We start from the raw sequence: 22,064 nt of genomic DNA, 5'->3' as shown, positions 1-22,064 counted from the left end.
GTTTATGACCTTAACCCCTAGCCCCTAAGTTTATGACCTTAACCCCTAGCCCCTAAGTTTATAACCTTAACCCCTAGCCCCTAAGTTTACAACCTTAACCCCTAGCCCCTAAGTTTATAACCTTAACCCCTAGCCCCTAAGTTTATGACCTTAACCCCTAGCCCCTAAGTTTATGACCTTAACCCCTATCCCCTAAGTTTATGACCTTAACCCATAGTCCCTAAGTTTATAACCTTAACCCCTAGCCCCTAACTTTATAACCTTAACCCCTAGCCCCTAAGCTTATAAACTTAACCCCTAGCCCCTAAGTTTACAACCTTAACCCCTAGCCTCTAAGTTTATAACCTTAACCCCTAGCCCTTAAGTTTATAACCTTAACCCCTAGCCTCTAAGTTTATAAACTTAACCCCTAGCCTCTAAGTTTATAACCTTAACCCCTAGCCCTTAAGTTTATAACCTTAACCCCTAGCCTCTAAGTTTATAAACTTAACCCCTAGCCCTTAAGTTTATAACCTTAACCCCTAGCCCCTAAGTTTATGACCTTAACCCCTAGCCCCTAAGTTTATGACCTTAACCCCTATCCCCTAAGTTTATGACCTTAACCCCTAGTCCCTAAGTTTATAACCTTAACCCCTAGCCCCTAACTTTATAACCTTAACCCCTAGCCCCTAAGCTTATAAACTTAACCCCTAGCCCCTAAGTTTACAACCTTAACCCCTAGCCTCTAAGTTTATAACCTTAACCCCTAGCCCTTAAGTTTATAACCTTAACCCCTAGCCTCTAAGTTTATAAACTTAACCCCTAGCCCCTAAGTTTACAACCTTAACTCCTAGCCTCTAAGTTTACAACCTTAACCCTCTAGCCCTTAGGTTTACAACCTTAACCCCCTAGCCCTTAAGTTTATGACCTTAACCCCTAGCCCCTAAGTTTATAAACTTAACCCCTAGCCCCTAAGTTTATGACCTTAACCCCTAGCCCCTAAGTTTATAACCTTAACCCCTAGCCCCTAAGTTTATGACCTTAACCCCTAGCCCCTAAGTTTATAACCTTAACCCCTAGCCCCTAAGTTTATGACCTTAACCCCTAGCCTCTAAGTTTATAACCTTAACCCCTAGTCCCTAAGTTTATAACCTTAACCCCTAGCCCCTAGGTTTATAACCTTAACCCCTAGCCCCTAAGCTTATAAACTTAACCCCTAGCCCCTAAGTTTACAACCTTAACCCCTAGCCTCTAAGTTTATAACCTTAACCCCTAGCCCCTAAGTTTATAACCTTAACCCCTAGCCTCTTAGTTTATAACCTTAACCCCTAGCCCCTAAGTTTACAACCTTAACCCCTAGCCTCTAAGTTTATAACCTTAACCCCTAGCCCCTAAGTTTACAACCTTAACCCCTAGCCCTTAAGTTTATGACCTTAACCCCTAGCCCCTAAGTTTATAACCTTAACCACTAGCCCCTAAGTTTATAACCTTAACCCCTAGCCCCTAAGTTTATAATCTTAACCCCTAGGTTTATAACCTTAACCCTTAACCCCTAGCCTCTAAGTTTATAACCTTAACCCCTAGCCCTTAAGTTTATAACCTTAACCCCTAGCCCCTAAGTTTATGACCTTAACTCCTAGCTCCTAAGTTTATAACCTTAACCCCTAGCCCCTAAGTTTATAACCTTAACCCCTAGCCTCTAAGTTTATAACCTTAACCCCTAGCCCCTAAGTTTATAATCTTAACCCCTAGGTTTACAACCTTAACCCTTAACCCCTAGCCCCTAAGTTTATGACCTTAACCCCTAGCCTCTAAGTTTACAACCTTAACCCCTAGCCCTTAAGTTTATAACCTTAACCCCTAGCCTCTAAGTTTATAAACTTAACCCCTAGCCCTTAAGTTTATAACCTTAACCCCTAGCCTCTAAGTTTATAACCTTAACCCCTAGCCCTTAAGTTTATAACCTTAACCCCTAGCCCCTAAGTTTATGACCTTAACCCCTAGCCCTTAAGTTTATAACCTTAACCCCTAGCCCCTAAGTTTATGACCTTAACCCCTAGTCCCTAAGTTTATAACCTTAACCCCTAGCCTCTAAGTTTATAACCTTAACCCCTAGCCCCTAAGTTTATAATCTTAACCCCTAGGTTTATAACCTTAACCCTTAACCCCTAGCCTCTAAGTTTATAACCTTAACCCCTAGCCCTTAAGTTTATAACCTTAACCCCTAGCCCCTAAGTTTATGACCTTAACCCCTGGCCCCTAAGTTTATAACCTTAACCCCTAGCCCCTAAGTTTATGACCTTAACCCCTAGCCTCTAAGTTTACAACCTTAACCCCTAGCCCTTAAGTTTATAACCTTAACCCCTAGCCCCTAAGTTTATAACCTTAACCCCTAGCCCCTAAGTTTATAAACTTAACCCCTAGCCCTTAAGTTTATAACCTTAACCCCTAGCCTCTAAGTTTATAACCTTAACCCCTAGCCCTTAAGTTTATAACCTTAACCCCTAGCCCCTAAGTTTATAACCTTAACCCCTAGCCCCTAAGTTTATAACCTTAACCCCTAGCCCCTAAGTTTATAACCTTAACCCCTAGCCTCTAAGTTTATAACCTTAACCCCTAGCCTCTAAGTTTATAACCTTAACCCCTAGCCCTTAAGTTTATAACCTTAACTCCTAGCCCTTAAGTTTATGACCTTAACCCCTAGCCTCTAAGTTTATAACCTTAACCCCTAGCCTCTAAGTTTATAATCTTAACCCCTAGCCCCTAAGTTTATAACCTTAACCCCTAGCCTCTAAGTTTATAACCTTAACCCCTAGCTCCTAAGTTTATAACCTTAACTCCTAGCCCTTAAGTTTATGACCTTAACCCCTAGCCCTTAAGTTTATAACCTTAACCCCTAGTCTCTAAGTTTATAACCTTAACCCCTAGCCCTTAAGTTTATAACCTTAACCCCTAGCCCCTAAGTTTATAACCTTAACCCCTAGCCCCTAAGGTTTATAACCTTAACCCCTAGCCCTTAAGTTTATAACCTTAACCCCTAGCCTCTAAGTTTATAACCTTAACCCCTAGCCCTTAAGTTTATAACCTTAACCCCTAGCCCCTAAGTTTATAACCTTAACCCCTAGCCCCTAAGTTTATAATCTTAACCCCTAGCCCCTAAGTTTATAACCTTAACCCCTAGCCCCTAAGGTTTATAACCTTAACCCCTAGCCCTTAAGTTTATAACCTTAACCCCTAGCCTCTAAGTTTATAACCTTAACCCCTAGCCCTTAAGTTTATAACCTTAACCCCTAGCCCCTAAGTTTATAACCTTAACCCCTAGCCCCTAAGTTTATAACCTTAACCCCTAGCCCCTAAGTTTATAACCTTAACCCCTAGCCCTTAAGTTTATAACCTTAACCCCTAGCCCTTAAGTTTATAACCTTAAACCCTAGCCCCTAAGTTTATAACCTTAACCCCTAGCCCCTAAGTTTATAACCTTAACCCCTAGCCCCTAAGTTTATAACCTTAACCCCTAGCCCCTAAGTTTATAACCTTAACCCCTAGCCCTTAAGTTTATAACCTTAAACCCTAGCCCCTAAGTTTATAACCTTAACCCCTAGCCCCTAAGCTTATAACCTTAACCCCTAGCCCTTAAGTTTATGACCTTAACCCCTAGCCTCTAAGTTTATAACCTTAACCCCTAGCCCTTAAGTTTATAACCTTAACTCCTAGCCCTTAAGTTTATGACCTTAACCCCTAGCCTCTAAGTTTATAACCTTAACCCCTAGCCTCTAAGTTTATAACCTTAACCCCTAGCCCCTAAGTTTATAACCTTAACCCCTAGCCTCTAAGTTTATAACCTTAACCCCTAGCTCCTAAGTTTATAACCTTAACTCCTAGCCCTTAAGTTTATGACCTTAACCCCTAGCCCTTAAGCTTATAACCTTAACCCCTAGCCTCTAAGTTTATAACCTTAACCCCTAGCCCTTAAGTTTATAACCTTAACCCCTAGCCCTTAAGTTTATAACCTTAAACCCTAGCCCCTAAGTTTATAACCTTAACCCCTAGCCCCTAAGTTTATAACCTTAACCCCTAGCCCCTAAGTTTATAACCTTAACCCCTAGCCCCTAAGTTTATAACCTTAACCCCTAGCCCCTAAGTTTATAACCTTAACCCCTAGCCCTTAAGTTTATAACCTTAACCCCTAGCCTCTAAGTTTATAACCTTAACCCCTAGCCCTTAAGTTTATAACCTTAACTCCTAGCCCTTAAGTTTATGACCTTAACCCCTAGCCTCTAAGTTTATAACCTTAACCCCTAGCCTCTAAGTTTATAACCTTAACCCCTAGCCTCTAAGTTTATAACCTTAACCCCTAGCTCCTAAGTTTATAACCTTAACTCCTAGCCCTTAAGTTTATGACCTTAACCCCTAGCCCTTAAGCTTATAACCTTAACCCCTAGCCTCTAAGTTTATAACCTTAACCCCTAGCCCCTAAGCTTATAAACTTAACCCCTAGCCCCTAAGTTTATGACCTTAACCCCTAGCCCCTAAGTTTATGACCTTAACCCCTAGCCCCTAAGTTTATAACCTTAACCCCTAGCCCCTAAGTTTACAACCTTAACCCCTAGCCCCTAAGTTTATAACCTTAACCCCTAGCCCCTAAGTTTATGACCTTAACCCCTAGCCCCTAAGTTTATGACCTTAACCCCTATCCCCTAAGTTTATGACCTTAACCCATAGTCCCTAAGTTTATAACCTTAACCCCTATCCCCTAACTTTATAACCTTAACCCCTAGCCCCTAAGCTTATAAACTTAACCCCTAGCCCCTAAGTTTACAACCTTAACCCCTAGCCTCTAAGTTTATAACCTTAACCCCTAGCCCTTAAGTTTATAACCTTAACCCCTAGCCTCTAAGTTTATAAACTTAACCCCTAGCCTCTAAGTTTATAACCTTAACCCCTAGCCCTTAAGTTTATAACCTTAACCCCTAGCCTCTAAGTTTATAAACTTAACCCCTAGCCCTTAAGTTTATAACCTTAACCCCTAGCCCCTAAGTTTATGACCTTAACCCCTAGCCCCTAAGTTTATGACCTTAACCCCTATCCCCTAAGTTTATGACCTTAACCCCTAGTCCCTAAGTTTATAACCTTAACCCCTAGCCCCTAACTTTATAACCTTAACCCCTAGCCCCTAAGCTTATAAACTTAACCCCTAGCCCCTAAGTTTACAACCTTAACCCCTAGCCTCTAAGTTTATAACCTTAACCCCTAGCCCTTAAGTTTATAACCTTAACCCCTAGCCTCTAAGTTTATAAACTTAACCCCTAGCCCCTAAGTTTACAACCTTAACTCCTAGCCTCTAAGTTTACAACCTTAACCCTCTAGCCCTTAGGTTTACAACCTTAACCCCCTAGCCCTTAAGTTTATGACCTTAACCCCTAGCCCCTAAGTTTATAAACTTAACCCCTAGCCCCTAAGTTTATGACCTTAACCCCTAGCCCCTAAGTTTATAACCTTAACCCCTAGCCCCTAAGTTTATGACCTTAACCCCTAGCCCCTAAGTTTATAACCTTAACCCCTAGCCCCTAAGTTTATGACCTTAACCCCTAGCCTCTAAGTTTATAACCTTAACCCCTAGTCCCTAAGTTTATAACCTTAACCCCTAGCCCCTAGGTTTATAACCTTAACCCCTAGCCCCTAAGCTTATAAACTTAACCCCTAGCCCCTAAGTTTACAACCTTAACCCCTAGCCTCTAAGTTTATAACCTTAACCCCTAGCCCCTAAGTTTATAACCTTAACCCCTAGCCTCTTAGTTTATAACCTTAACCCCTAGCCCCTAAGTTTACAACCTTAACCCCTAGCCTCTAAGTTTATAACCTTAACCCCTAGCCCCTAAGTTTACAACCTTAACCCCTAGCCCTTAAGTTTATGACCTTAACCCCTAGCCCCTAAGTTTATAACCTTAACCACTAGCCCCTAAGTTTATAACCTTAACCCCTAGCCCCTAAGTTTATAATCTTAACCCCTAGGTTTATAACCTTAACCCTTAACCCCTAGCCTCTAAGTTTATAACCTTAACCCCTAGCCCTTAAGTTTATAACCTTAACCCCTAGCCCCTAAGTTTATGACCTTAACTCCTAGCTCCTAAGTTTATAACCTTAACCCCTAGCCCCTAAGTTTATAACCTTAACCCCTAGCCTCTAAGTTTATAACCTTAACCCCTAGCCCCTAAGTTTATAATCTTAACCCCTAGGTTTACAACCTTAACCCTTAACCCCTAGCCCCTAAGTTTATGACCTTAACCCCTAGCCTCTAAGTTTACAACCTTAACCCCTAGCCCTTAAGTTTATAACCTTAACCCCTAGCCTCTAAGTTTATAAACTTAACCCCTAGCCCTTAAGTTTATAACCTTAACCCCTAGCCTCTAAGTTTATAACCTTAACCCCTAGCCCTTAAGTTTATAACCTTAACCCCTAGCCCCTAAGTTTATGACCTTAACCCCTAGCCCTTAAGTTTATAACCTTAACCCCTAGCCCCTAAGTTTATGACCTTAACCCCTAGCCCCTAAGTTTATAACCTTAACCCCTAGCCTCTAAGTTTATAACCTTAACCCCTAGCCCCTAAGTTTATAATCTTAACCCCTAGGTTTATAACCTTAACCCTTAACCCCTAGCCTCTAAGTTTATAACCTTAACCCCTAGCCCTTAAGTTTATAACCTTAACCCCTAGCCCCTAAGTTTATGACCTTAACCCCTGGCCCCTAAGTTTATAACCTTAACCCCTAGCCCCTAAGTTTATGACCTTAACCCCTAGCCTCTAAGTTTACAACCTTAACCCCTAGCCCTTAAGTTTATAACCTTAACCCCTAGCCCCTAAGTTTATAACCTTAACCCCTAGCCCCTAAGTTTATAAACTTAACCCCTAGCCCTTAAGTTTATAACCTTAACCCCTAGCCTCTAAGTTTATAACCTTAACCCCTAGCCCTTAAGTTTATAACCTTAACCCCTAGCCCCTAAGTTTATAACCTTAACCCCTAGCCCCTAAGTTTATAACCTTAACCCCTAGCCCCTAAGTTTATAACCTTAACCCCTAGCCTCTAAGTTTATAACCTTAACCCCTAGCCTCTAAGTTTATAACCTTAACCCCTAGCCCTTAAGTTTATAACCTTAACTCCTAGCCCTTAAGTTTATGACCTTAACCCCTAGCCTCTAAGTTTATAACCTTAACCCCTAGCCTCTAAGTTTATAATCTTAACCCCTAGCCCCTAAGTTTATAACCTTAACCCCTAGCCTCTAAGTTTATAACCTTAACCCCTAGCTCCTAAGTTTATAACCTTAACTCCTAGCCCTTAAGTTTATGACCTTAACCCCTAGCCCTTAAGTTTATAACCTTAACCCCTAGTCTCTAAGTTTATAACCTTAACCCCTAGCCCTTAAGTTTATAACCTTAACCCCTAGCCCCTAAGTTTATAACCTTAACCCCTAGCCCCTAAGGTTTATAACCTTAACCCCTAGCCCTTAAGTTTATAACCTTAACCCCTAGCCTCTAAGTTTATAACCTTAACCCCTAGCCCTTAAGTTTATAACCTTAACCCCTAGCCCCTAAGTTTATAACCTTAACCCCTAGCCCCTAAGTTTATAATCTTAACCCCTAGCCCCTAAGTTTATAACCTTAACCCCTAGCCCCTAAGGTTTATAACCTTAACCCCTAGCCCTTAAGTTTATAACCTTAACCCCTAGCCTCTAAGTTTATAACCTTAACCCCTAGCCCTTAAGTTTATAACCTTAACCCCTAGCCCCTAAGTTTATAACCTTAACCCCTAGCCCCTAAGTTTATAACCTTAACCCCTAGCCCCTAAGTTTATAACCTTAACCCCTAGCCCTTAAGTTTATAACCTTAACCCCTAGCCCTTAAGTTTATAACCTTAAACCCTAGCCCCTAAGTTTATAACCTTAACCCCTAGCCCCTAAGTTTATAACCTTAACCCCTAGCCCCTAAGTTTATAACCTTAACCCCTAGCCCCTAAGTTTATAACCTTAACCCCTAGCCCTTAAGTTTATAACCTTAAACCCTAGCCCCTAAGTTTATAACCTTAACCCCTAGCCCCTAAGCTTATAACCTTAACCCCTAGCCCTTAAGTTTATGACCTTAACCCCTAGCCTCTAAGTTTATAACCTTAACCCCTAGCCCTTAAGTTTATAACCTTAACTCCTAGCCCTTAAGTTTATGACCTTAACCCCTAGCCTCTAAGTTTATAACCTTAACCCCTAGCCTCTAAGTTTATAACCTTAACCCCTAGCCCCTAAGTTTATAACCTTAACCCCTAGCCTCTAAGTTTATAACCTTAACCCCTAGCTCCTAAGTTTATAACCTTAACTCCTAGCCCTTAAGTTTATGACCTTAACCCCTAGCCCTTAAGCTTATAACCTTAACCCCTAGCCTCTAAGTTTATAACCTTAACCCCTAGCCCTTAAGTTTATAACCTTAACCCCTAGCCCTTAAGTTTATAACCTTAAACCCTAGCCCCTAAGTTTATAACCTTAACCCCTAGCCCCTAAGTTTATAACCTTAACCCCTAGCCCCTAAGTTTATAACCTTAACCCCTAGCCCCTAAGTTTATAACCTTAACCCCTAGCCCTTAAGTTTATAACCTTAAACCCTAGCCCCTAAGTTTATAACCTTAACCCCTAGCCCCTAAGCTTATAACCTTAACCCCTAGCCCTTAAGTTTATAACCTTAACCCCTAGCCTCTAAGTTTATAACCTTAACCCCTAGCCCTTAAGTTTATAACCTTAACTCCTAGCCCTTAAGTTTATGACCTTAACCCCTAGCCTCTAAGTTTATAACCTTAACCCCTAGCCTCTAAGTTTATAACCTTAACCCCTAGCCTCTAAGTTTATAACCTTAACCCCTAGCTCCTAAGTTTATAACCTTAACTCCTAGCCCTTAAGTTTATGACCTTAACCCCTAGCCCTTAAGCTTATAACCTTAACCCCTAGCCTCTAAGTTTATAACCTTAACCCCTAGCCCCTAAGTTTATGACCTTAACCCCTAGCCCTTAAGTTTATAACCTTAACCCCTAGCCTCTAAGTTTATAACCTTAACCCCTAGCCCCTAAGTTTATAACCTTAACCCCTAGCCCCTAAGTTTATAACCTTAACCCCTAGCCCCTAAGTTTATAACCTTAACCCCTAGCCCCTAAGTTTATGACCTTAACCCCTAGCCCTTAAGTTTATGACCTTAACCCCTAGCCCTTAAGTTTATAACCTTAACCCCTAGCCTCTAAGTTTATAACCTTAACCCCTAGCCCTTAAGTTTATAACCTTAACCCCTAGCCCTTAAGTTTATAACCTTAACCCCTAGCCTCTAAGTTTATAACCTTAACCCCTAGCCCTTAAGTTTATGACCTTAACCCCTAGCCCCTAAGTTTATAACCTTAACCCCTAGCCCCTAAGTTTATGACCTTAACCCCTAGCCCCTAAGTTTATAACCTTAACCCCTAGCCCCTAAGTTTATAACCTTAACCCCTAGCCTCTAAGTTTATAACCTTAACCCCTAGCCCTTAAGTTTATAACCTTAACCCCTAGCCCTTAAGTTTATAACCTTAACCCCTAGCCCTTAAGTTTATAACCTTAACCCCTAGCCTCTAAGTTTATAACCTTAACCCCTAGCCCTTAAGTTTATAACCTTAACCCCTAGCCCTTAAGTTTATAACCTTAAACCCTAGCCCCTAAGTTTATAACCTTAACCCCTAGCCCCTAAGTTTATAACCTTAACCCCTAGCCCCTAAGTTTATAACCTTAACCCCTAGCCCCTAAGGTTTATAACCTTAACCCCTAGCCCTTAAGTTTATAAGGTTATAATTTTGTAAACTTAGCCCGTAAGTTTATCAGCTCAATCATAACTTTAATTTATGTTTGTGATCTGTAGTCATGGACACATGTAGTGCTCTGTGTGAGGTGTAAATATCATTATTACTATTGTGTAGCAAATTCCGGGGACATTACGAGGGCTGAATCCCAAACGCATTTCAAATAGACAGCTAGGGCACTACATAGGGCGTGTAAACCATTATTTACACCATTATATACTGCACTTGTGTAAGGAGAAGGAAGTAATTTGGGGCTTGACCAAGATTTGTGATCAAACGAGGAACATGAGGAAGTGAACGCAGTACAGTGGTATCCATGGCGACGTTCGAACGTGACTGGCCAATCACAAGCCGCTCCCTTCGGCGTATGTTCTTCTCCATAGTGACGCGGGACGCCATCTTAAGTTTCAGCGGGGGTCTTCTTTATACCACCCGTATTCCAACAAGTCCCGCCTTCCATCGCATGGGATTGGATAACGGCGCCAACGATTTCTGCTCTCCGATTGGCTAATAGTTCATGCGTGTAAAGTACTAGCTAATGACAGAGTAGGAGGGCGGGGTTTGTCGGAATACGGTTGGGAACAGAAAAATCGAGGTTTTTTTTTTTTGTAGCAACGTAGCTAGTGGCTAGCTGGCTGTGTGGAGAAAGCAGGGAAAGAAAAAATAAAAACAGCGGAATTATGAGCAGCCAGAGCTCCCGAAATGAGACGACAGCCGCGGTGAACGGTCCCGACCCGGCCGCGGCGAGCTCCAGAGAGCGGAAACACGGCGGCGGCGGGGTGGTGAAGAGGCTGAAATCTCGGCGGAGCGCGGCGGAGCGGCGGCCCGTGACCGAGGACGAGCTGCGGGCTTCAGGCAGAGCCATCACCCCGGAGGAAGTGCTCGCGCTCCGCACCGTCACGCGCGGTAAACACCTTAACCACATTTCTCTTCTATATGCTTTATTTTTAATAATACATTTCAACTTGTACACTTATACAAACATTACCTTTGGGTTTATGACGAAATTCTTTGTAGTATCTTCTCTCTTTCTTTATTTGTTTAGTGTTTATTTTTGTTGTTGTTTGTTGTTTTGTTTGTTATTTTAAGGGTCTTTATTTGTGATTAAATTGAAGCTTTCTTATACCTCTGAAGCCTGGATTAAATAATAACTATTATATAGTCTTTAATTTATAAATCACTCCAAACTAAACCACAGATAATAATAATAATAATAATAATAATAAAACTTATTATTATTATTGACAATTAAGCTATTATTGAACTCATTAAAATTATTATTATTACTATTATCTACAAATAAGCTATTATTGAACTGAGAAGATTTATTTTAAAATAAGACGTGCATTAATATAAAAAATGATAATGTACTGTTTATTATATTAATGATTAATGATTAATGAACTGTGGCGTTGGTTCAGTATTAGTGCTTAGAAATACTCTGTATTTTTTGTCCCGTGCAGACTACCTCTGCAAACCCGAGGACAACGTCTACAACATCGACTTCACGCGCTTTAAGATCCGAGACCTGGAGACGGGCACCGTGCTGTTCGAGATCGCCAAACCTCCTCACTGCGGTCCGCTCGCTTTCCCTCACGTCACTCCTTCATTCCTGTAGAAACATCACCATGTGATCGTGTGTGAGATACCGTCTCTCTCTCTCTCTCCTTTTTTTTTTTGCTTAAACGTGTCCTCTGTCTGTCTCTCTCTCAGATGTTGATGATGAAGATGAAGAAAACGTCGATGTAGACACGAGTACCGGCCGATTCGTTCGCTATCAGTTCACACCGGCGTTTCTTAAACTTCGCACAGTCGGAGCCACGTGAGTTCACCAAAACTCTTTTTCCTCTTGGTTCTGTTCCTCTCTTTTCATTTCTGTATCACTTCTCCTCTTTTCCTGTTTCACCATTTTACCTTTCTCTCGTTCCTGCTCTACTCCCGTTCCTGCTCTACTCCCGTTCCTGCTCTACTCCCGTTCCTGCTCTTCTTCTATTTCTGCTCTTCTCACGTTTCTGCTCTTCTTCTTCTCTTGTTTCTGCTCTTGTTCTTCTTCTGTTTCTGCTCTTCTTCTGTTTCTGCTCTTCTCACATTTCTGCTCTTCTCACGTTTCTGCTCTTCTTCTTCTCTTGTTTCTGCTCTTGTTCTTCTTCTGTTTCTGCTCTTCTTCTGTTTCTGCTCTTCTCACATTTCTGCTCTTCTCACGTTTCTGCTCTTCTCCCGTTTCTGCCCTTCTCACGTTTCTGCCCTTCTCACGTTTCTGCCCTTCTCACGTTTCTGCTCTTCTCACGTTTCTGCTCTTCTTCTCACGTTTCTGCCCTTCTCACGTTTCTGCTCTTCTCACGTTTCTGCTCTTCTTCTTCTCTTGTTTCTGCTCTTGTTCTTCTTCTGTTTCTGCTCTTCTTCTGTTTCTGCTCTTCTCACATTTCTGCTCTTCTCATGTTTCTGCTCTTCTCCCGTTTCTGCCCTTCTCACGTTTCTGCCCTTCTCACGTTTCTGCCCTTCTCACGTTTCTGCTCTTCTCACGTTTCTGCTCTTCTTCTCACGTTTCTGCCCTTCTCACGTTTCTGCTCTTCTCACGTTTCTGCTCTTCTTCTCCCGTTTCTGCTCTTCTCACGTTTCTGCTCTTCTTCTCTCGTTTCTGCTCTTCTCTCGTTTCTGCTCTTCTCACGTTTCTGCTCTTCTTCTCTCGTTTCTGCTCTTCTTCTCTCGTTTCTGCTCTTCTTCTCTCGTTTCTGCTCTTCTCTCGTTTCTGCTCTTCTCACGTTCCTGCTCTTCTCTCGTTTCTGCTCTTCTCACGTTTCTGCTCTGTTCCTAAGGAGTCATTACTAACACTGGTTCCTCTTCTCTGTCTGTGAAGCGTGGAGTTCACCGTAGGAGATCGGCCCGTGAATAATTTCCGGATGATCGAGCGTCATTATTTTCAGGAGCGCCTGCTGAAGAACTTCGATTTTGACTTTGGCTTCTGCATACCGAACAGCCGCAACACGTGCGAGCACATCTACGAGTTCCCCCAGCTGCCGGACGAGCTCAGTGAGTAATCACAATAAAAAATTTATTATTATTTTTTTTTTTAAATAAGCGTTGTCATGGTTACAGTGTGTGGAGAAGCGGTCGGCCGAGCGTGTGTCTAAGCGTTGGTGTGTTCCTGTGTTCAGTCCGTCAGATGGTGGATCATCCGTACGAGACTCGCTCAGACAGCTTCTACTTCGTGGATAACAAACTGATCATGCACAACAAAGCAGACTACGCTTACAACGGGGGCCAATGATGCTGCTGACCGGGACCAGGTCACGCTCTGGGGGTGTGTGTGTGTGAGTGTGTGTGTGAGTGTGTGTGTGAGTGTGTGTGTGTGAGTGTGTGTGTGTGAGTGTGTGTGTGTGTGTGTGTGTGTGTGTGTGAGGTCACAGTTCCGTCCCTTCACCACAGCCATCGTCTCACACCTCATGGACTTCTCCTGAAGAAAAGATCTCTTTCGTCTCTCCGTCGTTATTCTGATATAAAACTCGTTCCTTTCGATCAGCTCGGATTTTTTTCCCCCCAAAGTTTCGTTCCAGCTGTCGATTATAAACGTCGTGTTTTTCCCCAAAAGTGAACAAAAAACTCTACAACGTTCCAGAAAGTGAATACAGAGAGATTATAATATACTACATACAGACGTAATACTAACTTTCAGCCAGAAGGTGTTGATTAATTCTCTAGAACAGCAGCTCTGACAGTAGTGCAGGTTTATATTAATGCGCTCGTTCTGGTACGTTATGGTTTCTATAGCAACACAGGGACGCGTACAGCAGACGTTACACTGATAATAAACGTAATCATCGGTATGGGGAAGTTTTCTGTAAGGAGAAATGTGTGTATGTAACATTTATGGAAGGAGTCTCCAGTGTCAGCGCTCTGTAACAGTCAGAGGTAAAGCTGTAACTTTAATCTTTTTTGTTTTTGTTTTTTTTTAAAGACGCTGGTGAGGGAACGAATGTTTATAGCTGCTATAACGTAAGTGAGAACAGGAACTCACTCGCTCCAAAAATGTTTCACAGCATTAAATGTAACTATAAACGGATAAAAAAAAGTACAATCTGGTGTTCTTTAATGAATATAAATTGCAGTCGTTGGTAAATTGCGTACGTATCGCTTTCGAAGAATTTTCATTGTTTCGTTATTTACAGATTAATAACATTCAATCCTAAAGATAAACATTAACGTTAACGCTCCAAAACACGATTCCGGTCTGTAACGCGCATCATAAACGCTAGTTTACAGTTAGGATTTGTTTACTCGACATTAAAGCGGCGGTGTGTGATGTTCAGCGCCCTCTGCTGTGGGTAAGGTGAATTACAGTTGTGATGAAAACACTAAAGAGTCTTTATCTTTTGCTTTTCTTTATCCGCCTCGTTCCCTCTGTTCAGACTCCATATGTCAGGGGAATTGCCTTATAAGGAAAAAGGGGTGGAGCTGAGCGGATCTGGTTCATGAGGAGGCGGGGCTTATTGGAGGGAAAACGAACCAAAACACGATTCCGCTTGAATTTTTTATTTTTTTTCTTTCTTCAGCGTATCTAGAGTTATGTGATTATTTCAAGTTGAGAAACGTTTACATTTTAAAATACGCAAAAAAAATTAAATTAAAAAAAAGTTCTGTATCTTTTTTTTTTTTTTTTTTTGATTATTTTCTGTGTTAACAACAACAACAAAAAAAGCGCTATTATTTCCGCTCTTAAAAGCTGCTTCAGAAATAAAGTGAAAAACGGCGCCACCTTGTGTTCAGACTAGAAATGAATTAATTAATTGAATAATGTTCTTTAAGATGAACTGAATTATAAATGAAGAAATAAAAATGCAGTGCTCTTGCGACACATTTTAAGAGAGTCATAAATAATGGCACCCCTTCTCTTCGATACTGAATGAAGTGTTTAGTGTGTGTGTGTGTGTGTGTGTGTGTGTGTGTTTATTGAAACTGCTCTGCATTCATCTGGTTTTCTTGCACGGTGATGAGGAGAAAAAGTTTTTTTTTTAAAAAATCAGAGGTGTGATTGAAATCCTGAAATCAGTCATCAGTCAGAATGTCATTAACACTGTGTGTAAGGAGCGTGTTACTGTCTGAATGACTGTGTGTGTGTGTGTGTGTGTGTGCGCGTGTGTGTGTGTGTGTGTGCGTGCGAGAGCTCCATGTGTGTCTGATGTGTCTGAGTGTCCTCACCGTCACACACACCTGTATCCGTCGCTCAGCAGTGTTTCGTTTGTGTCTAACGCAGGAGATTCGCTGAAACACACAGAAAAACTTTATTCCGTTCGTAATATCGCACAAATCGCTCTTTTTAAATTTAAGTTTTTTTTTTTTCGCCAGGAACTCGCTGATGATCATCACAGACGATTTATCACAGTATCGTACAGTCGGAATATTGTTATTATTGTGGACACGAGCTTCATTTACGGTTAAAAATACTGAACAGATAAACACACAGACGGTTTAACAAATCGAATCACGAGACGGTTTTGTAAACAGAGATAAACGTCGCAGGATTATCGTGATGGAAAAATTAAATATCGACACTAATCACGATATAAAAATAGCAAACTGATTATGATTAATTGTTAGAATCAGTCTCTTGATAATTTTCAGATCCAAAATCATAGCTTTACGAATCTCAGATCAGGTGTTGGCCCCGCCCACTGCGTTACGATTGGCTCTCGATATGTAGTTTGTTTTCCATAAAGAGCGATATTTTTAATTTCGCTCTTTTTGTTTGTTTGTTTGTTTTGTTTTATGGGAAACATCTCATTGTTATCTCATTAAAGTGTCCTTAAAACTTCGTTATAATTTCTCAGAGCTCTGAACAGGCCACGAAAATATTTTTTATTCGAAAGCATTACGAATAATTCAGTTCCTAAGTTAATTAAATCGTGTTTTGGTTCCTTTGCTCCTCTCCTGTAGCGGTGATGTGTTACAGTGAATTTCACAATATGGGACCAAAAATAATCTTTCCTTTTCTTTCTTTTACTTTAAAGGGAAAGTTCTGAATATTTACATACGTTCTAAAAATATATTCTGAAATATATTTCCCTTCTATATGTGCAGTCCATAATAATAATAATAACAATAATAATAATAATAATAATAATAATAATAATAATTGGATATTGTGATATATTGTGTACCTGATGATCAGTGTGTGTTTAGTAAAAGTTCCAGCGTCTGAATGAGATTATACAGATGATTATAAATTCATATATTATATAAAAAATAAAGCTCTAAATAAACTTTGTCATCGTAAATCACGTGATTTCACACGTGCGAGCTGTTAAATCCTTTTTTCCTGACGTTGTGTTGAATGTTTTTAATCCTCACGTTACTGAACGAGGCGTAAACGGAGCCACTTTAAAGTGTTTTATTTGTATTTTTGTCGTCTGTAAAGAAACCCCGCCGATGTTTGGTTGCCATGACGCCCGATGAGAAGCCGAGTCATGTTTCGTCCAGTAGAAAAGCTGGTTATGTTTCTGTTACTGATTTCTGTACAATGTGTTCAACTGGAAACATGCTTTATATACTTTCTTATTTTTATTTTATTTTATTTTATTTTGCATTGATGATGATGATGATGATGATGAAGCCTGTATCAGGACTGAACTGAAAATATCACAAAACTCCCCAAAATCCCAGCAGAGATAATGAACCAACAGAAATCTACACTCCAGACATGTTTATTAAAAGTAAAATCGCTGGGATTATTGCTGACTGGTGTGTGAGACGTTTTCAGGGTCACGTGTTGATGATTAGACGTGAGATTACGGACCGTTTGATGCCTTACAGTAGATCAGATTGTGAGCTGGATCTGAAAAAAAAAACAAAAAAAAACACTAAACTGTTTCTGAAATTCTGTGAGACTGAAATGAAACGTTTTTTTCTTCTGATTATAGTTTTGAAAAGATTGTATTATAGACGAGACAAATGTAGAAGTTTGTTTGTCATCAGTTTCCTTCTGTGTGAATTCTAGTTGTTTATAAAAAAAAATGGAAGAAAATAAAACATTTCATTAAAAAGTGATTTTCTGTCATGATTTATCACTTGTGAGGAAATGATTATGATGTGATTGATTTAAGATTTAAATGCTTTTATTTATCATTTTTTCTGGTTTAGAATTTCAATAATAAACTACATCACTCGATTCATCCATCTATCAGTCCAGCTGTAATGAATGTGTCCGTTTCTGCCTGATTATTAAATACATTAAGAGCATTGAAAACCTAATTTGTGTTGTTTTTATGTTCACTCTATGCGTCTAGATTAGTTTCTCTTACAAATATCATCAGTTATATTTTATAAATTTAATATATAGTATTTATTTATTTATTTTTACACAGAAGTCAATAACTAATTGAAACTCAGCTCTAAAATCTGTCCTTTAGGTGGCAGTAACAGTTTCAGTTCTTCATTAATGCAAAGGAGAAGAAGAAGAAGAAGAAGAAGAAGAAACGTGTTTACATTTTACCGGAAGTTCTGCACAAACTTTTATGGAACTGAACCATGATTCGAATTCAGATTCGTTTTATTTAACCCGATTATTTCTAGATTAGATCTGGAACGCGTTAAATACATCTATATCTTAAAAATATGTAAAATTGCAAAAGTTATTCTTTATTTGTAGTCGAAGAAGCTACACGCCTGGTGTCGTCATTTCCGTTTAATCGAGCTCTGTTGAAAAAAAATCCATATTTAATTATAAAGTACTACAAATATCTTAAGAGAGAAATATAAAATGGCTAAAACAGCAAATGCCGCAAAATTCACTTCCGCGTTTGCGGGATGACGTTGTACGCTGACGTAATGACGTGGAAATTCCGCGACACAGGCTTCAGTGCAGTGAGAGCTAACAACAGAGGTGTATATGGATTAATGTAGGTACTGGAACATGACTTGTAAAGTTTATTCATGGTAGTTAGTCAACTTTATTTTGTTTTTGTTTATTTTTTAACGAAATTTAACGAGCTTTAAGAGAGAGCGCGCGCACGCGGAGGATGAATGATGAGTGCACGTGACAGCAGCAGCAGTGAGGATGAAAACACAGACAGGATTAAAGAGGCGGTGTGGAGTTTTGGAGCTGAAACACACAAGATGCATGAAGGTACCGGGTGCCATTACTAATGCACAGCATCCAGGACTAAATCACTAAACCTTCAGTGTTATTACTTGAGAGGACTGTAGCTTTATGTTATGAGAGAGAGAGAGAGAGAGTGTGTGTGTGTGTGTGTGTGTGTGTGTGTGTGTGTGTGTGTGTAAGTTGTGATCAGTATGATGATGTGGTGTTTATTCCTGTACAGATGGAGAGAAACACACACACAGTAAGAGGTAAAGTGAAGACACACTGCTGCTGCTGCTGCTGGAGTTAAACCTTTTATTTAAATACATTTTAAACAAATGAATAAAGTTTCAATGTCGACAGACTGAAAGTGTCTGAGCACGAACACGACGGCAACCAGCTGAAGACCACACCAGAGTTCCGCTCTCACGTCGCCAAGAAGCTCGGAGCCATGCTGGACAGGTTACACACACACACACACACACACACACTCACTCTCACTCTCACACACACACACACTCACACACATACACACACACACACACACTCACTCTCACACACACACTCACTCAGACGCACTCACTCTCTCTCTCACACACACACACTCACACTCACTCTCACACACACTCTCACTCTCTCACATACATACACACACACAGACACACACACACTCACTCAGACACACTCACTCTCACTAACTCACTCACACACTAACACATTCACACTCTACCTCACTCACTCACACACACACACACACACTCAGACACATATTCACTCACTCACACACTTTCTCTCGCTCTCAGAAGGACACACACACAAAGAGAGACACACACTTGACTGACACATATACCATGTTTGATGTGATTACTGTGATTAAACGTGTGTGTGTGTGTGTGTGTGTGTGTGTGTTGCAGTGTGATCTGTGAGGTCTCCAGAGAGACTCCTGACTGTAAACCTGTGCCGTGCGAAAACACACAGGATGAAGCTGATGATGGTGATTTAAAAACATTTTTCACACACACACACATACACATACATATATATATATATATATTTCAGTATCAGTTTCAATCCCATAATGCACCTGGAGAGGTAGTGCACACACCACAGAATACCCATAATGCACTGCAGTGTGTGGTTAGAGATTTTTATCAGGCTGAATTTTGTTGAATATCGTCTTTTAACCGAACTGCGTTATTCTGTTAATCATCTCAGTACAGGACGTGAGAGAATAAAGATGTGACATTCAGCAGCCTCAAAATATTCCATAAGCTTCAGTAAAGATCAGTACAGTTACAGAGCTTTAGTGTTTAGTTTGTTTACTGTAGGGTTCAGGTCTATAGGGTTTAGATCTATAGGGTTCAGGTCTATAGGGTATAGATCTATAGGGTTCAGGTCTATAGGGTATAGATCTATAGGGTTCAGGTCTATAGGGTTCAGCTGTAGGGTGTCATTTTATAACTTTTTTGAAGTTCTGTTGATGTGGTGAATATTGTGGCCTTCGTTGTGCAAACAGATGATGCTAAAGCTTTTCTCAACACTTAGTTCCCTTTTCTTAGCCGTTTTGAAGTGAAGTGAATTGTGGCCAAGTGTGGAACACACACCCGGAGCAGTGGGCAGCAACAGTTTTTTTTTTTTTTTTTTTTTATCCGCGGTGCCCGGGGAGCAGTTGGGGGTTCGGTGCCTTGCTGAAGTGTCTCACCTCAGTGGTGTTAATGAGGGTGGGAGAGAGCGCTGGTCATTCACTCCCCCACCTACAATCCCTGCAGGACCTGAGACTCGAACCCACAACCCACAAGAACCCACAAGTCCGAGCCTCTATCCATTAGGCCACGACTGTGATTATGTTTAACTGTCTGGTCTGAAGGCCATTTATAGCAGCTTTATGCAGTCAGTTTCCTTCACTTTCATACCGGAGCCCTAGCAGCGTAACCACATGGTGTAGTTCATCACATTAACTACGGAGGAACTGCGACAACCAGAATAGGGTTAATTGTCGAAGTACGTCTTTTATAATTCTGAAAAGTGTATCTAAAATGTTTTGCTTAAAAAGTGTGCTTGTGGTGTATTTCTTTAAAATAAATGACACTTTTGTTTTACAGTGTACTTTAGCTCTACAGGGTGCGTGCGTGTGTGTGTGTGTGTGTGTGTGTGTGTGTGTGTGTGTGTGTGTGTCTAAATGTTCTCTGGTGATTAATCTTTTATTTCTTCGTTCTGGAGGTTTTCGGCTTTTCTCCACATCGCTTCCTGGTAACTGGAGGGAGGAGCCAAAGCAAGCCCCGCCCCCTAAACGCAGACCTGCACCCAGCTCCAGGTAACACACACACACACACACACACGAATATTTACTGTGAGAGTGTTTCTCCTCAGATTTCCTCGCTTAACTGTTGCTATAGCAACCACTGACAGTGACACTTTCTCTCTCTCTCTCTTACACACACAAAATATCGTATCTCTCTCTGTCCCCCATCTCTTTTTCTTTCTCTCTCTCTCTCTCTCTCTCTCTCTCTCTTATGCCCCATCTTTCCCTCGCTCTCTTTCTGACTCTCTTTGTCTCTCTGTCCGTACATGTCTCTCTCTCTCTCTTTCTTTGTCTCTCTCTCTCTCTCTGTCTCGCTCTTTGTCTGTCTTGTCCTGGCTGCTTGTCTCTCTCTGTGTGTCTCTCTCTCTCTGCCCCTCCATCTCTCTCTCTCTCTCTCTCTCTCTCTCTCTCTCTCTCTCTCTCAGTGACAGTGACAGTGAGATGGAGTCGAGGCTGAGGGAAGCAGCTGTATCCGTATCAGATCTGCTTCCTTCCTCCTTCACAGAGAGACGACAAGAGAACGAAAGGACGGACGCTGGAGCGAGGGATGAGGAGAGTGCTGAACCGAAGAAGAAGAAGAAGAAGAAGAAAAGGGAGGTTGTGACAGAGAGAGAGGAAGACGAGTGGTTAGAGCAGGGAGATGGAGCTGTCAGTCAGGAACAGAGCAGAGAGAAAAACACACTGAAGAAAAAGAAGAAAAAGAAGAACGTGAACGAGGGAGTGAAAGAGTGAGAGAATGAAAGAGTGACTGTAGCAGTTCTTTATTGTTTAACTGCTGTTTGTTCTTGTTTCATGTTTTTTTTTTAATAAATAATGTTTTGTTATATAAAAAAGAAAACTGCACTGATTCCAGATTAAAGTTTTAGTATTATTTTTTTATTTTAAATATTTATTTTTATTTTTATTCTTTAAATCTCAGTTTACGGTGATTTATCAAGTCTCACAAGCCTGACTTCTCTTAAATCCTGTACGCTGCGTCACTCAATGTAGCGAAGGACCGCCTACTTTCGCATAATGAGGCAGTTGGACCAATCACAGAACTTTTCTCCCAGCTCATCAGCAAACACGCAAACTTCTCGTTAATCATCAGTAACGTTTAAAGATGGGATTCTGTGAACTTTTCCAGTCTTGCTCCAAAAAAAGCTCATTGTGTCACAGCGTTTCAGAGGTTTGTTTTCCTGCTGAAAACCGGAGAGCCAATCAGATTGCAGCCTTCAAGATTCTGAATCTTGCGGCCAGAAAGGTGTACGATAGCTATCACACACTGTGGTGGTGCGAGTGTGAGTGGTGTGTCTGAGACTGATGAGTTACGATATATGAACATTATCTTAGTGAATGACGTCAGAAATATCGTCCAAACACACGTAACGAAACAGAAGGCGCGTTCGCGTCCTGCATCCTTTCTTCACTTCTTTAGAGGTTTATTTTCCGTCATACTGAATTATTACTTTTCTCGCAACTTCTCTTATTCCTCGTACTTATCATTCTCTTATTGCTTTTTGAGCTTTAGATACAGTTGATAATTTTAAAAATATTTAATTATAAAGTTTGAAAATTGTCCTTTGAATGCAGATTGAATGACTCTCAGTTTGAATTCCAACTGCCCCTGATGATGTCACACGGCACCTCAGAGCCGACCAATCAGCAGCTCTTCATCTGTCGCTCTTTACATTACTTCCTCTTTCTTTCCTTTTTTATCTATCTCTTTCTTATTCTGTAAATCTTCTGCTTCCTTACTTTCATTTTTCTTCATGCTTTTCTCCCTCACTCTTTTTTTGAAACTTTATTTCAACATTTTCTCTCACTCCTTCTTCTCTTTCTAACATCACATGACGTAGAGCCTCGGGTTAGCTCA

At 40.8% G+C, this 22,064-nt stretch overlaps 2 protein-coding genes across 3 annotated transcripts; both read left to right on the top strand.

Annotated features, from left to right (window-relative positions):
• Positions 1-10,276: 10,276 nt before the first annotated feature.
• unc119.1 (unc-119 homolog 1) lies at positions 10,277-16,870 on the top strand. Its single transcript, XM_026945822.3, has 5 exons — positions 10,277-10,739; positions 11,297-11,410; positions 11,547-11,655; positions 12,691-12,863; positions 12,989-16,870. Exons 1-5 carry the CDS (start codon positions 10,514-10,516, stop codon positions 13,099-13,101), a joined length of 735 nt encoding a protein of 244 aa, XP_026801623.1. The 5' UTR covers positions 10,277-10,513; the 3' UTR covers positions 13,102-16,870.
• A 409-nt stretch (positions 16,871-17,279) lies between these two features.
• Positions 17,280-21,909, top strand: c8h12orf43 (chromosome 8 C12orf43 homolog). Of its 2 annotated transcripts, none has more exons than XM_053235887.1 (6): positions 17,280-17,952; positions 18,149-18,176; positions 18,256-18,369; positions 18,822-18,901; positions 20,128-20,221; positions 20,635-21,909. In XM_053235887.1, exons 1-6 carry the CDS (start codon positions 17,850-17,852, stop codon positions 20,939-20,941), a joined length of 726 nt encoding a protein of 241 aa, XP_053091862.1. In that variant the 5' UTR covers positions 17,280-17,849; the 3' UTR covers positions 20,942-21,909. The 2 variants fall into 2 exon arrangements, with proteins under 2 accessions (XP_053091862.1, XP_053091863.1); XM_053235888.1 differs by having other exon boundaries at positions 17,285-17,952; positions 18,271-18,369.
• The last annotated feature ends 155 nt before the right edge of the window (positions 21,910-22,064 follow it).

The sequence above is a fragment of the Pangasianodon hypophthalmus genome, chromosome 8, assembly GCF_027358585.1.
Source record: "Pangasianodon hypophthalmus isolate fPanHyp1 chromosome 8, fPanHyp1.pri, whole genome shotgun sequence".
NCBI classification, from domain to species: domain Eukaryota; kingdom Metazoa; phylum Chordata; class Actinopteri; order Siluriformes; family Pangasiidae; genus Pangasianodon; species Pangasianodon hypophthalmus.
The sequence above is the reverse complement of the archived record's forward strand: the minus strand, read 5'-3'. Positions and strand labels throughout refer to the sequence as shown.

Coding starts and splice junctions, on each gene's coding strand:
- unc119.1 (XM_026945822.3), top strand. CDS start 10,514: ATGAGCAGCCAGAGCTCCCGAAATGAGACGACAGCCGCGGTGAACGGT. Junction 11,411..11,546: donor CGCCAAACCTCCTCACTGCG/GTCCGCTCGCTT, acceptor TCTCTCTCTCAG/ATGTTGATGATGAAGATGAA. Junction 11,656..12,690: donor CTTCGCACAGTCGGAGCCAC/GTGAGTTCACCA, acceptor CTGTCTGTGAAG/CGTGGAGTTCACCGTAGGAG.
- c8h12orf43 (XM_053235887.1), top strand. CDS start 17,850: ATGATGAGTGCACGTGACAGCAGCAGCAGTGAGGATGAAAACACAGAC. Junction 18,370..18,821: donor CTCGGAGCCATGCTGGACAG/GTTACACACACA, acceptor TGTGTGTTGCAG/TGTGATCTGTGAGGTCTCCA. Junction 20,222..20,634: donor AGACCTGCACCCAGCTCCAG/GTAACACACACA, acceptor TCTCTCTCTCAG/TGACAGTGACAGTGAGATGG.